Raw genomic sequence first — 15,181 nt, forward strand, 5'->3', positions numbered from 1 at the left:
AGTCAACGCAGGTATTGGCTTGAAGGGAAACTCCCAGTGTCTGCTAGGACATTTGGACAGGCGTCCTCCCTCTGCCCCTCCCTCCCAGGGCCTCACACATGCTCCATCACTGCGCTCCGCCCTCAGCCTGCAGGAGTGTTGGTATCCTTGATGCCAAGGGAAGCGTGCAGGCATGAACTGCAGGCCCCAGAGGCAGAGATGTCTGTCCCAGGCAGAGGCCTGGCTCCCCTGAGCCCTCTTCCTGGGCGTGGAGGCAGCTGGAGTCTGGGACTAAGTTGGTGTCCCCCCGGGGTCAGCGCCAAGGGAGAACATGGCGTTGAGAAGACAGGAGAGGACAAGCCAGTGCCCTCTGCCACTCATTGAGCACTGTGCACACAGCTCTGTGCATCTGACCAACCAAGCCTTGACCCCCAAGGGGGGCATGCTTTCACCCCAGTTTACAGAAAGGACACTGCGGCACAGGGGAGTTGACCCCTCACGTGGAAGCATGGGAGGTGAGGAGAGGAGGTGGGCTTTGGTCCCAGCCTGTGCCCTTGACTGATGGGTCCCCATGGAGAGCTCGGTGGGTCCACTGGGTTTCCCCAACTCCAAGGCAGGAAAGTTACGTGATGAGCTTAACTGGCTGCCCAGGGCCTGGGAGGCTGGGATTTGACTCGGGGTCTGTGCCCTGAGCTTCTGATCTTGAACTTGGGGGAAGCCAGGCCCCTTCCTCTTGGAAGAAGAGAAGCAGCCCCGTGGCCACATGGCAAGGATCAGTGGGCAGGAGCCTCTGCCAGAAGTTGGGGACAGGTGCCATGCCTTGGCGGTCCCACTGACACCCTGCGTTGGCCACAGAGGACTGGACTTGCCCTCCTAGGGTTTTACGTTCCCTTGGGAGGCTGCGGAAGCCCTGCCCCATTCTCCTAGCTCAAGGGCCCGCTATGTCATGTGTGTCTTTGAGTAGGAGGGGAAGGAGCTTGTCGTGGTACCGCGCGTGGAGAGGTCCACCAGGAAGCTGTGGGGTCCTCTCCAACAGGACCAGAAAGAGCTGGCAGAAGCCCGCACGGCAGGTCCCCCACCCGCGGCACACTGGTCTCCACAGTGCCTACATACCGTGGGGTGGCCCACGGTCCTGACTTCCACCCCCTCCACCCCTGATGTTCTGCAGCCCCTCATCTGGGGAACTGGGGAGCCTAAAGCTGCAGCCAGCAGGTTTCCAGGGACATGATGGGGGTCAGGGCCAACTCCTAGCCTTTGGCCCCATGAAGAGAGGACTTGGAGAGATGTGGGCCCAGCCGAGAGAGGTGTTTGGAGAAAGCTGTGGGCTCAGAGCTGGGGAGGGCATGCGCAGTGCAGGGGGCTCCTGGGCCTGAGCTGGGCGCATCCTGGTCCAAGTCAGCTAACACCGATCCACAGGCCCAGGGCAGAGCGCGGATCCAGCAGTGAGCAGCCATGGCCAGAGGCACAGCAGCAAACCGAGATGCTGGGGTGACAAGCACGCAGCACCTGAGGAGCCAGACTATGTGCCCTCACCCCAGGACCCCCTGCCTTCCTGCAGGGTTGGTTCCCTGTGACTCTAAGGCATTTGGCATGTCCCTAGAGGGGTGGGCAGAGCTCACCTGATCCTGCACCTTCACCGTCAGCCCAGGAAACCGAGGCCAGTCACAGTGACCAGTGGGGGGCTGTAGGCTGCCAACTGTGGAGCATGGTGTCCACCAGGTGCTCATGGTGTGTCCAAGGCCAGTGAGGTGACAGCAGTCCTGAGTCCTCCCCTCTACAGTGGAGGTAGTGACGAGATCTGCCAGAGGCTGCTCATGGCTGTTACACGGTGACACGTATTTACAGAGGGCTGGTACCTGGCCTGTCTGTGCACAGTAGGCGGTACAAGATGGGGGCGGTGGTGGGCAGAGGCCAGCTGAGGCCAGGCTTCGGGGCCCCATGCCCAGGCCAGTCAGGACACACACTTTGTAGAGTCGGCACTACATCAGGAGACTTGCTGGGAAGGGCAAATGGGCCAGTGGGTCACCCCTGTCAGGACAAGCTCCTGTTTTGCAAGCCTGGTGCCGGGGAGGGTGTGAGATGCCGTGTCCTGGAGCTCATGGCCTGGCCTCGAAATCAAGGCTTGGGTGGGGAGAGCCAAGGAGACCCCGAGGTTCAAGTCCTGGCACCAGGGCCTGGTGGTGGTCACCACGGTCCCCTTAAAACTCCTTCTGCTGGACATACACGTTATGTAGACTGAATGTGTTGTATCCCACGGTAGGGGTGGTATTGATGTGGCAGCTGGAGGAGGTGACAATGTCAGGGCCACCCTTGAGAGAAGGGGGCCCTGCTTCTTGCTCAGCACCAGAGGTAGCCCTGGGAGCCCTGCAGACACTGGGCACCACGTCAACTGCCAGCACCTGTCGCCCCCAGAAGAGTCCCTGTGGAGTCACCGTCTGCAGCGTTACGTGCCCAAGACTTGAGGAATGCAAAGCAATATGCAAAAGAGAGTATTTATAGGATTTTATTTTAATATCATTTTAATATTGAATATGTCACAAGATTTAATGACCAAATTAGTCATTTACATTTTTCAAAGATATCTAAATATAAAATTGCTAAAAATTCAAATACAGATAGATAGCAAGCTACAAATAATATTTCTTCTGTTTCTGGGGTAGGAATGGAAGACATTAGAAAAGATGCTCCCGTTGGCGGAACAGAGCAGAATGAGAGGAATTCGTTGAAAGGACCCTGGCACAGAGAAACACCCTTGACTTGGAGATGTTCACACACATCTCTTCCTGTACATTGATTTAAAAAATGTTTTAAAGGCAGGCCCTCGGTGAGCATCCGGCCCTTGGCCCTGGCCAGGACAGTAGAAAGGATGTCACCATGGGAGGGACCCTGGCGAGGCCTGCAGAGGCATCTGGTGTGGCCAGAGGTGTGACGCAGGGGTGCCCGACCCCCGCCTTTCCTCCCAGGGCGCGGGATGGCAGAGGCGGGTTCCCTCGGCGCCCCCTCTCCTGACACGGTGGACAGCAGCAGCGCCCGGCCTGCTCAGCCGGGCAGGCACTCTCTGGGGTCGGGAGGGGAGAGGAGGCCCTTCGAAGCCAGTGAGGCAGAGACCCTTCCAGGTCCGGGAAAGCTGCACGCAGGTCTAACCGTGAGCAGAAACCTACACTCAATATCAGGAAGCGGAGAAGACCCCTCGCAGGAGCAGCGTGGCCCGAAGATGGGCCGCAGCACACTGCCAGCGCCCGTTCCTGAAACCAGAGGTGCAGGTGCGCTGAGGAGCGAAGGCTGCTGAGCAGAGAGCGGCAGTCGAGGGCACGCCGCCGTGCCCGCGCTCCTAACTTTTAGTTAGTTTCCTAACTACCCGCAGAGCAACGCTCTCATTTAAACAAATGGTGTAGTTAGAACTATTGACTAAGCCTTAAACATTTCTTCTGAGAAATCGAACCACAGCGTTTCCAATCTGCCTGTTCAATATGGGAACAGATTTTAAAGAGAATAACATAATCAATCCTCCACCCCAAAGAATGGTCCATCATACCAACCATGATAAAGAGTACACCTGTTTATTAAAAGGAAGAAAAGAAATGTACACTTTTGTTCTTCATTTGCTTTAAGAAATTTGATCAAGTTGCAAGGAAGTGTCTGGCATGGCTATGTACATTCTCGGGCAGGGGCGCCGGGCAGTGAAGGCGGCTGGACGCGCGGGGCTCTGCCAGGGCGTGGCCTGGCCCTGGGCACTGTTACTCAAAGCCACTGCCAATCAGGCTGCAGTCCCCTGGCAATGTCCCCTGTCCTCCAGCCTAGGGTGCCCCCAGCCCAGCCCCTGCCCAAGAGCCCACTGACCCTGTGCCCATGAGCCGGGAGCTGGCCTCCCCCAGCACTGCGGAGCGCAGGGTGGGCTTTAGGGCCACCTGGCCCTGGCAGGCAGCTCTGAGCTGTGGCAACAGATTGAGGCTGGGGGCCAGTGTCACTGCTGCCCCGACTTCTTCTCCTTCTGGAAGCTGAAGCTTGTACGTCTGTTCAGTTTTCTTTGTTTTTGAGCAAAATATTCAGCCCGGGCGGTGCTTGCTCGTGATTCCAGGATGTAGTTAACCTAGGAAGCAAGAGACACAGCTCATCACTTGCCAGCCAGGCCTGCTGCGCGCCCACAGCAAAGCAGGGGCTGGGGTAAGGCCTGCCCTGGGCTGGGTGCCTCAGGCCCAGGTGCTCCTGCATGGCTGAACTCCAGGCATTCTAGCAGCATGGCAGGAAGGACAGCCCTGCTCTGGTTCAGGCCTCTCCGCCTGAGTGGGGGGCTTCGTGGTCCTGCCCCTGTGCCCCTCCTTGAGCTGTGCTGCCCGAGGCCTGCCCTGGTTGCTACAGAAGCCCTTGCCTGCTTGGCACCCTGGGCTTGCACAGAACCTCCCTGAGCCTCACTTCCGAAAAACCAGAACAAAGCTCTCCATTCAGCCTCCCACCAGCCCTGGTGGGGCTTCCAACACGTTTTCCTTTAATGCTGCGGCCAAGAGGAAAGGGAGGCTCAGAAAGGAGGCCTAGGGGCTGAAAGTCGGGGCCAGGGCCGTGGCAAGAGTGTGCATGGCTGTCTGCTGCTCTTCGCACTGCCTGGGGGATCCTTCAGGGTCTCCAGCGCAGCCCCAGCTCTGTACAGGGCCTCCTCACACTACCTGCTGTCACTTCCCTGCACCCTCACAGTCTAAAAGTCATGACCAGAGACCAAGTCTTCTGGCAAGGGAAGGCGGCCAGCTCCCATGCTCGTTCCACTCCAAGGGCCACTTGTCCTGGGCCTGGAGGGAGGGGCCTCTGCGGAGCTGAGAAGGAACCTGAGGCTCAGGAGATGGCAGTTGCTGGGCCCAGGCTCTGACACCGTCCCTCCTAACTTTCTGCTCTGATCATCCCCAGCAGCGGGCGGGGAAGGCTGGCATGTGGGTCCAGAAGGCCTGACACGCTCGGCCACTGCATCGCCAAGTCACCAGCTGAGAGCAATCAATCATGAGGCCCGCGGGCAGGGCGCACGACGGGGACAGTGCAGACAATGTATGGAAACAGGTTTATCATTCTTAATAAAAGCAATCTTTGGATTATATTGTTTGCACACTCAGCCAACCTAGTGTTTTCAGTGTAGTTTTGGCACATATAATTTGACAAAAGCATTTTAAAATGATCCTTAACAAGCCAACTATTTCCTAAATTTATTATCTTCAGTGCTTTGTGATAATCACATAGATAATTTTAATGGAAGATTAATGTAATAATCAAAAGATAAAAACGCCCTTTGGTCTGCCATTAGCTGGTTAATATGCTGTGGCTTAAAACTGGCACAATTTTATGCACTATAGAGTGTTTCACTTTCAATGCATTTTACAGCTTAAGGCATAAAAATATAGGGAGTTTTCATGGTCAATAAAGTCACAGCCTCCGTCACTCGATCACGACAAGAACCTGATTTGAAGAGCCCAACGATTCCTCGGAGATTCATCTGAAAGTCTGCAGAATTAGGGACCACACACGGCTTGGCTCCATTACATCTTGCTGGAAGGAGGGCAGCTTGGGAAGGCCTCAGGGCTGGGTTCTGCTGTGCTCTGTGGCCTTGGGCCTCCATCTCCTCATCTATAAAATGGGGACAACAACGTCTACATTCTTCAGTGTGGTCGGGAAGACGGGATGAGGTAATGGACATGATATATTATGTAGTTGGTCTCAAAACATTGGGAGATATTAACATTTCTAAAAGGGGCAAGAGATGTGAGACAAAGGAAGGCTTCTGCTCATGACAGTGGTAACATTAGCTCTGACGCTCACCTCTCCCTTTAACTTCCACTCGGATGGAAGCACTCATTCCGTGTGAAACTCCTGAGAGAGACTGCCCCCGCAGAGCCTCTGATGGCCACACGCTCAATTCCTGGACATGGGGCTGGGCTGCGTCAGCGGTGCAGGGGCCTGCCCGACGCCACGGGAAGGGTGGCGAAGACTAAGTGCTCAAATCGCTGCAGAAGTCACAAGTGGGGGAGGGGAGGTTTAATCTTCCCTCAGGACTGTGATCATTAGCTCCGAGTGAATCAGGCCTCAGTACGCTGTGACCTCCCGGAGTCTTCTGCATGATGTGATATTTCCACAAGCATTTTGATATGAAAACAGACATTTTAGGGGAGGCGACAGGCCTCAGGGATTTTGCAGAAAAGCATCTGCTTCCAGGGAGCATTTGGTCCTGTAAAATGATTTCTTTGCACTTGATCTTCCACAGTCTCATATTGAAGTCATAAACCTGTGTTTCTGTCATCAATCTGCTGTTGTGAAAATTATTTTGATGTCAAACACAGGATTATAATTTCACTAGAATCCTTCTCAAGTCTTGAATATTTTAATGCTGGCTATAAAAATAAGTCCAGTCCCTGACGGGGTCCTGGAATATTTCTTCACGTACTCCCCAAACACTTGGCGCTAGTTCCTTGGGCTGTCTTGTGATGATCTCAGCCTGCTGGTGGGCACGCTGTCCTCACTTTCTGTCTGAGAGGGGCTTGCTCAAGCTGGTCATGAAGCTCCCACCTTCCAACTGACCGTCTCGCTCCAGCTGTCCTCCCAGCAGTGTGACCCCTGACTGCTCGCCTGCCACTTCTGAAGACCTTTGCAGTCGTGGGGACCTGAGCTCAAGATGTGCCTGAGAAGCGCTTCCACTTGGTTGAAACCTCCCACTCAACTCCTGGGGCTACAGACATCTGGGCATGAGGAACAGATTCCGGGGCCTGGCAAGCCGAGGGTCGAGGTCTAGTTCTGCTACCTTACCCGAGTCCCCATCCTGGATGAGCTACTTTTATTTGAGCCTCATCACCCAGAAAATGGGAACAACTTGATATGCCTGTCTCACACACTGTGAAGGACAAACATGACTGGACACGGGAGCCCCTGGCGTAGGTCCTGCACCAGGCAGCCCCTCAGCGTACCTTCACAGCTTCCGCTGCTGCTGCCTGATGACTCTCCTCTTGAGAGAGAAGGGACCGTGCCCTAGGAAGTACTGGCATGTCATCTGCTTGGCATCCAGGCAGCATGTCAGTGGGGTGAGGCAGCATCGGTACCATGATTCCACCTCACAGGTAAGGAAACTGAGGCCCAGAGAGGTGATGTGATTAGCTGGGGCTGCCCAGCCGGGTGGGGGGAGTCAATTCAGGTTCAAACCCCTCCTCAGCCAGAGAAGCTTTTTTTTTTCCAATCTGATCAAACTACCTAAGATCTGGAAGAGTCTTGGGCTACTGAGATCGTGGTCATGGATGAGCAGCCTGGGCAGTACATGACGCTCCTTAGAAACACATAATCCTGTGTCCTGAATTGACCAGACCCCAGGAGACTCCTATAGGCCTGTGTGGCCCCCGGCCCCAGCCCCAGCCCCGTCGTGCTCACCAGCCTGGGTCCTTTGCAGGCCGCTAGACATTGTACCTTCTCTCGCGGCATTCGCGTCCTACTCTCCCCGACTCTCTGACCCCCGCTCCCACCTGGCACCTACTATTAACATCTTTGTGAATATTCTTTCATTCTGTCTCCCCTGACAAAGGCAGGGCTCTCTGGGGACAGGGACTGGCCTGTCACCATGGCATCCCGAGCTCAGGGTGCACTGCTGTGGTTGGTAAAGCCCAGCAGGAAGTGGTGGGTTTCAACAGGTGCTGACAGGCACCCTGGGCAGGATGCCGCCTCTTCCCAGCAACTGTCGTCCTTGGGGTCTGTTCCAGGGGCCCGAAGCCGCTGACAGTGCTCACAGGGAGACAAATGGTGCGTGAATACAGAAGAGGCAGGAGCACGGGGGCTGGGAGGCCGCTGCGGCAGGTGGAGCTGCTGACCCCAGGGCCTGGCCCAGGCCTGGCATTCACCAGCAGGGCCACAGTTCCCTCATCTACAAAACCAGGCCCAGGAGCCAGGTCCTGCTGGGAGGGAAAGGGGCTGCAGCCAGGCCAGATAGGGCGAAGACAGAAGCTGCCCCTGGTCAAAGAGCACTCACCTTGAGCACGATTTCATTGACGGTAGCAGCGTCAGATTCAAAGTAGAGGTGTTTGTAGTCATGATTGCTTAGATATGTGAGTTTAAATATTGCATGACCTGGAGGAAGAGAGAGGGAGACTGATGAGGGTCCCTCAGCGCTCCCTTATCATCCCGAGGGAGTGTGGGCAGGTGGCGGCCGGGTAAAGAAGACGAGGGGTCTTCTCGTCACAGGCAGGTCACACGGACAGTAAGAACACACTGAATGGCTGGCTGGGCCCGTCCACTCGGCCGTTACAGAGTGCCATATCAGGAAGACTTCACGGGGCTGCTTCTACAGGACAACTGCGTGGAAAAGGCGGTATTTTTAAGGTAGGAGGCCACTGACCCCAAACCATTACTCTAAAAACAAGACAACACTGTTTAAAGTCAAGTAAACAAGCAGCAGACAGAAGCAGGACCAGCAGCAACGCTCTCCTGAAGGCCTCTGCTCCACGGCCTGGGCGCTTGTGGGGAGTAGGGAGTCCTGTTGGAGGGGTTCCTGGTCTTGTGTCCCAGATGGAAGCCGTTCCCAAAGCCCCTGGTCACTTCTGCCCCAGGAGGATGGGACAGGGTGCGCTTTACAGATCATAGGTGGCGCCTCACAGAGCAGACTGCCTGAGAGGTCAGGTCTTCTGACACAAGTTCCACCAAGGTCAATTCCTTCCTGTTTCCCAACCCTACAGAACAACACTGCCATTTCTGGGCCTGCTTGGTCTAGCCTCATATCACTGCGTCCCTGTAGGAAGCCTGCGGTGCTGCCCTGGTCTCTGCACAGGCTCTGCCCTACCTGGGATGTCCTCTCACTGACCTGTGTGGAAAGGCCTTGCTGACCCTTGGGGACCTGGCTCACATGATGCCATGCTGGGTGAATCTTCATAGTTTCATGGCCAGGTGTCCCTTTTGTGTGAGCCTGCCACGTTGCATGCAGCTTGTCAAAGAAAGCCGCTTCCTGCTTTGCCACGCCAGCAGCTGTGTCTACACTTCCTGTGCTGGTCCTCTGGGCCAGACATGTCAGCTAGATCCCTCCTCTGAACTGAGCAGAGATGCCAGCCTGCCTGGCCTGGTACAGGACCTGGGGCTAAGGCGAGGGGCTGGGGACTCCTGGTCTCAGTCCACATGAAGCTCCCCACACCTGCATGTGCTGTCCTTGGGTTCTGGGGCCCCAATGGCTTTCTAAGAAATTCTTTTTTCTTCAGCTACTTTGAACTGGTTTCCATTATTGGCACCAAAGGAGCACTGCCCGAGACGGGCACGTTGTTAGCGCTCAGCTAACCTGCCAAGGGCTTGGGGCAGTGGTCCCGCATCTACCTGGGCCTCCCTGACCTGCTCCAGCAGACCTCAGTGCCTGGAGATTAGAATTCAGCATGTCCTTCCAGCAGGCCTTCTCATCCGTTGTCCTTTTAATTGAAGAAGCGGCTGGTCAGTTATTAATTAATAATATATCACCCGTATTACTGTAAGTTCACCTCTTTCCGGGAGAAATCTTCTTGGGGACTTTATTTACAGTAGCTAATTTTTCAGATCTCCAAAAATAAACTGATATATGCTGTACATTTGTGGCCAGAAAAGTTGAGCTGCTGGTATTTTATCCTGGAAACATCATTACAATATACTAATTGTGACTATAAATCCTATATTGAAAAAAATAGCTGATAATTTCTTAAAAACCCCCACTTTCAGTCACTTGACAAATTTAGCCTGATTCTAAATCATGGCACTAAAAGTCAGAATTCTTGACTGGAAGCTAATCACACTGTTAATATATAAATCACTTATTTCTGATAAAGGAGTGAATCTTACCTAAATCAGGATGAGTGTGTGTGTGTGTGTGTGTGTGTGTGTGTGTGTGTGTCTGCAGTCACCATCACAGAGCACTGGAGTCTTGCTGGTGACATCACCATGTGGAGGAACAATAGATACCTTTGTTGGTCATCTATGAAGGACACAGGGCTGTGAAGGACAAACAGAGACAACCCCCCCAGGAGCCCTTACTGCTGACACCTGGCCATGACAGACACAGACACCAGAGCCTGGGGCTAGAAAGGACCAGAAGGTCTTAGGGAGACCCACAGACCTGAAGCTTCGGGGTTCACTGGCCCCTCTGATAAGTGATCTCATGCTCGGTCTACACCACCTGCTCCTGCTCGTCACTGACAAAACAAACCTCAAGATGCAGGGAGCATGTTTGCCTGGAGACTGAGAACCACTAAAAACAGCCTGGCACTTTAGGAAGAGTCAAACCTAACACTGGCATTTGTGCTGTGCAGCTTGCGTGGGCCCAGATGCCTTGGGGAGGGTGCCTGGGTACCATCCCCTTGGGACTGTGATGCCATGGAGCCTGTCAGCTACAGGCGCACAGAGCGGAGGCCCAGGGTTCACATACACAACAATCACATGAAAGAGTAAAAAAAGAAATCATCCCAGACCGAGGCTCCTGAAAGGTCAGGTGTAATATGCTGTGCGTCCCTGGCCTTTCCCCGGTGGGATGAAGAGCCATCTCTCCCAAGGTCTGATGCGTCTCCCCCCAGTGAGAGTACCCACGGCACCAAGAGGGATCGGACAGGCTGATCGGCAGAGCCGTGTTTGCATCGTAACAATTAATGGTGACTGCTAGTAACCAGGCTGGGCTGGGCGATGGCCATGAGCAAGAGCCTGGGGTATGAGCCTCAGTCAAGAGCAGCAGCCACGTTTTTACCCACACTGGACCACAGGAAAAAGGGGTGACTCACTCCCAAGGTTCTTGCTTGGAGGCTTGCTGTTTTGATGGGTGGCCAGGAGGGCAGTTTTACTCAGTTCAGGCTCTGCCAAGAGCATAGGCTAGTGCAAGGGACAGGAAATGAACACAGAGAACTCATGTAATGAGCACCAGGAGGAAGGTAAGCACAGGGAGCTGCACTGGAGACCTGGAGGTGAGGTGGCTGGCTTGGCGAGAGGAAGGACTCTCAAGCACAGTTTCTTGGAGAGCTGACCCCTGAGCAATCTTGGAGGGCAGGATGTTAGCTGGGTGTAACGAGGCAAGAGTCACACAGGAAGGACAGAGGACTGACAAATTGGCTCTGCGGGAGCCTGAGGCAGACCACAGTTATGCATGATTGGAAAGCAGGAGGTGACATGCAGGGACAAGCATGGGAAACGCCCAGCTTCATGAGCTGATGGGGCCACTAGTGGGTTTTAAGCAGGCAGTGAAACAAACGGACCAACTGTGTTTCAGGGTGTTCCCTGGACCCCTGGAGGCAGGGAGACCAGGTGCAGTCAGACAGGTAGGTGTGTATGTTGTTTTGAGCTTGACGGGTACAGGAAAGGGACTGAAAAGGGACTGAGTTGAGAAGGGGACACTGGCAGGACTGTGGACTTCTACATTAGAACAGCTAATAATCAGAATTCACACCTGTATAACTTCAGCCAGTCCAAACCTGTATATTTAAACTTAACAAGTTAATTGGCCACTTACTGAAAACAAATCTGTCAATAAACACACGTTATTTATGCTACATGGTAAATTTTCACTAGAAGAGTCTGGGAGGAAGGAATGAGCTGCATGTAAACATCAACAAACCAAGTAAGGAGCATCTGCACCACGCTTTGCTGGCCTCGTGCCCCCACGTCACCTGGGTAAGGGATGAGGAAGGCTCAAGCCACCTCCTCAGCGGCGGCCCACCAGGGCGTCTGTCTGGGGCATCGAAGGAATCAGGCGGGCAAGTCACCCTCAAAATGTCAAAGAACACCAGCAGTTTCATAAGAAAGGGGGAAGCCAGGGGGCACAGTGTCTCTGTCAAAGTGTCAGCCGAGAAAAATTATGTACCAAAGTCAATATTCCACTTAGTTCAAATTAACTTGCCTGGACTGTTAAATTCTGTTTGGAACCTGTGAGATCCCACGTCAACACACGCCATCACGTCCACACATCACATCCACACATATGGTGATCACACACATGAGGCAGGCATATTATACCTGCACATACACGAATGTGTCTCTCTAACGTACACCCCTGCACACAGCAGGGGTTCATGGGTGATGGGAATTCCTAACACTGTGATGGAACTGACACTTGAAGAGAAAATGCTCATTACTTTGGAGATTCTGATTTTAACTTGGCCTCGTTTGAAAAGACTAGCTTTTACAGCGCTGTAGGAATAAAACACAATATAACATGGTATAAATGTAGCATCTAAGTACTGGTCACAGGCTGAAGACACTGAAACTATACATCTGCTTTTGAATACTGAAATGGAAATGTGGATATGTAAACATGTCTTTACACTTACAAATGGTTTTCAACGTAAACCAGAGAAGACGAAATCTAACACTGAGCGGAGACCAATCAGCAGCACGAGTGTCGGAAGTGGAGACGCTGAGCTCCTGGGCTTTACCTTCTGCATTATGCACTTTAACTGAAACGAGGCCGTGCTGAAGGAACAGGTTCCTCGGGCCCATGCAGGGAGAGGCCACCCTGGGAAGACTGGTACCTGGAGATGGAGCAGCCAAGGCCAAGACGGACAGCGGCTGGGACACCCCCCACCAAAACAAGTGCTCCTAGCCTCCCCTGCAGACAGTAGACAGGAAGGACACTTAGCACACATGGTGGCATTATGGCTGGCAGTGACTAGTCAAAGCTGGGGCTTCCAAATGAGCCCATACCCACCTTTGTCCAAAACCCTGTGTCAAAAACACCAGAAACAACTTGAATTTCTTTCTGCTTCAACAAAAAAATTATATTAAAAGTTGCCAGAAATACGAAGGCAGAGGAAAACCCTCCACACTTCACTCCACAACCCCAAAACGCATCACAAGGACAGCCGCAGTCACTTTCCTAGCCGTCCTCCTGTTTTCATATGGTTGTAATTGGGCTTCCTTACACTGAAATCTGAGCTTAATTTCTTTTTGACTCAACGTTTTGTCACACCCCTGCCTCTGCGGCAATATTTCCACAACATTTTTGTTGTTGTACTGGGATTGAGCCCGGGGTGCTCTACCACTTAACTACAACCCCGGCCCTTCTTGATTCTGGTTTTGAGGTGGGGTCTAGGTTGCTGGGGCTGGCCTCAAACTTGGGATCCTCCCGCCTCAGCCTCCCGAGTAGCTGGGGTTAAGGTGTGTACCTCCACACCTGGTCCTAGCTATCTGTTTCAGTGGCTGCACTTCATTCCAGCCATGTGACATGTGAGCCACAGTTCATGCTGCTAACTCCTGGGCATCTGGGTTAGCATAAATGGCCAACATCTTAAAAGAAGGTCATGAGGAACTTTTTTTTCCCCTTTTTTGAGGAATAGATAACTTTAAGAAAATGAGTTTCTAGGGTTTGATTTTTCTCTGATCCTTCTGGTCTGAAAGAGGATAGAAGACACATTGGGCTTCTTGGGGGAAATGGATGGAAATGCGCTATCTTTGGGCTGCAGTGCTGGCAGGGAAGGCTGGGCTGGGTCTCTGGTCTCGGAGCTGAACGTGCCTTCTTGGATCTTACTATGAGCGTCAGCTCGGAGCGGCCTGCAGAGCTTCGGTTCAATGTAATTCAACTGGCAATTCAACTGCTGCTCTTCCCTGAGCATCCCAGAGACAGAGGCACAGGGACTGTAATGACCTCTCTGACCTCTGGAGCTGGGGCTGCGTCTGACCTACTTACACTTCTGTCTGCACCTTTCAAACTCACTCTTTGGCTCTTTTCTGTAAATATAATTCTCTCTAGTTATAAAAACTCCCTCCTTCCTCTAACTTGGTGAAAACATCCTGCTCAGGTCTCTACTGTCAATACGGAGAGCCCCAGAAGGGCTTTCTCAGCTGTATCCCATACTTCCCGGAAGCCCCCAGCTGGGTCTCCACGGAGCCCCAGGCACCTGGTCTTCAGCCCACTGCCTCCTCAGTCCATTCCCCCGTTTCCCTTTGTGGCTGTCTTCCACTCCAGCCTGCCCTTCAGGCTCCATCCTCCCAGCATTCCAGCTTGCTCTTCACCTCTTCTAACTTCACTTCTGTCCTCTGTCAAGTCTGCCCCTTATATGCTCGTGATCCCAGAGCAGGTGTCTGGCCTAGACCTTCTCCAGAGTTTCAGACCTGCCAGCAGTTCTGCAGCCATCTTCACGGGGCCAGCATTTCAGCATGACCAGAACAGATGTCAACCTCTTTCCTTTAAGAAAAAGCGTGGCCAGTGCCACCAGAGGCCTCACCCAGCACCGAGTCCAGTTCTAGACATTTGTGCCCTAAATAGCTCTCACACGTTCACCTTCCAGTCCTCCCTGCTCCATGATCACAGCCTCATCTAGGTCCTGATCATCCACTGAGTCCTCTCTGGATCTGCTCCTTTGGATCATGTCTTCAGATCTAAGCACCTACGCAGAGGTGCACACTGGGCAAGACCCTGTCTCAAACTAAAAAATCTAAAGTGCTAGGAAAGTGCCTCAGTGGTAAACTGCCCTGGTTTCCATCCCCAGGACAAAACCAAAACACACACACCAGAATGCCTCTCCGCCCTACCTATGACCCTGAGGTGCTGCTTCCTGTCATCCTCAGAATCAAGTCCAAGCTGCTTAAGGCAACTGTCAAGGGCTGGGGTTGTGGCTCAGTGGTACAGCCTGGCACGTGTGAGGCACTGGGTTTGATTCTCAGCACCACATATAAATAAATAAAATAAAATAAAGACCCATTGACAACTATAAAAAATATTAATAAAAGATGATTGTCAAGACCTCAGATCAACAGTTCTCAAACTTCTTGACCTCAGAAGCCCTTTACACTCTTAAACATTGAAGGGACCAAAAGTTTTGCTTATAAGGATTATACCCTTTAATATGATTAAACTTAAAACAGAGATCTAAAAAATTATTCATCAGAAGTAAAAGTTAACATAAATATTTCCTTTTCATTTTTAATGAAAAAAAATCTTCATATTTCCCTAAACAAAGAAAAAAATTAGGAGTGGCATTGTTTTATATTTTTGAACTCTCTTTGATATTTGGCTTAAGAGAAAACAGCTGGATTAACCTATGTGCTTCTATACTTGATCTGTTGTAACATATTTTAGTTGAAGAAAAGCCAGCTTCACACAGATAATGTTCTTAGAAAAAGGAATTCCTCTTACACACCAGGGGAGTGCTCTACCACGGAGCTACACCCCTTGTCCAGAAGGCATATTTAAGAATTCTTTTTTGTAAATGTTCTTTGGGGTACTGGGGGTTGAACTTAGGGGCACTTGATCACTGAGCCACAT

The 15,181-nt window shown here is 52.5% G+C and overlaps 1 protein-coding gene across 16 annotated transcripts in view; it reads right to left on the minus strand.

Moving 5' to 3' along the window:
• Positions 1-2,462: 2,462 nt before the first annotated feature.
• MAPKAP1 (MAPK associated protein 1) overlaps positions 2,463-15,181 on the minus strand; it is a 227,585-nt gene continuing 214,866 nt past the window's right edge. For 14 of the 16 annotated variants that reach the window (XM_079113808.1, XM_079113807.1, XM_079113796.1 and 11 more), the window contains 2 exons: positions 7,961-8,058; positions 2,463-4,069 (listed from right to left, as the gene is read on the minus strand). In XM_079113808.1, the coding sequence (XP_078969934.1) occupies positions 3,944-4,069; positions 7,961-8,058 (224 nt within the window). In that variant the 3' untranslated portion in view covers positions 2,463-3,943. Of the gene's footprint in view, positions 4,070-5,415; positions 5,584-7,960; positions 8,059-15,181 lie in introns of all 16 variants that reach the window. The other 2 variants (XR_013759712.1, XM_079113798.1) reach the window with 2 other exon arrangements.

The sequence above is a fragment of the Sciurus vulgaris genome (genome assembly GCF_902686455.1).
Source record: "Sciurus vulgaris genome assembly, chromosome: 15".
NCBI classification, from domain to species: Eukaryota; Metazoa; Chordata; class Mammalia; order Rodentia; family Sciuridae; genus Sciurus; species Sciurus vulgaris.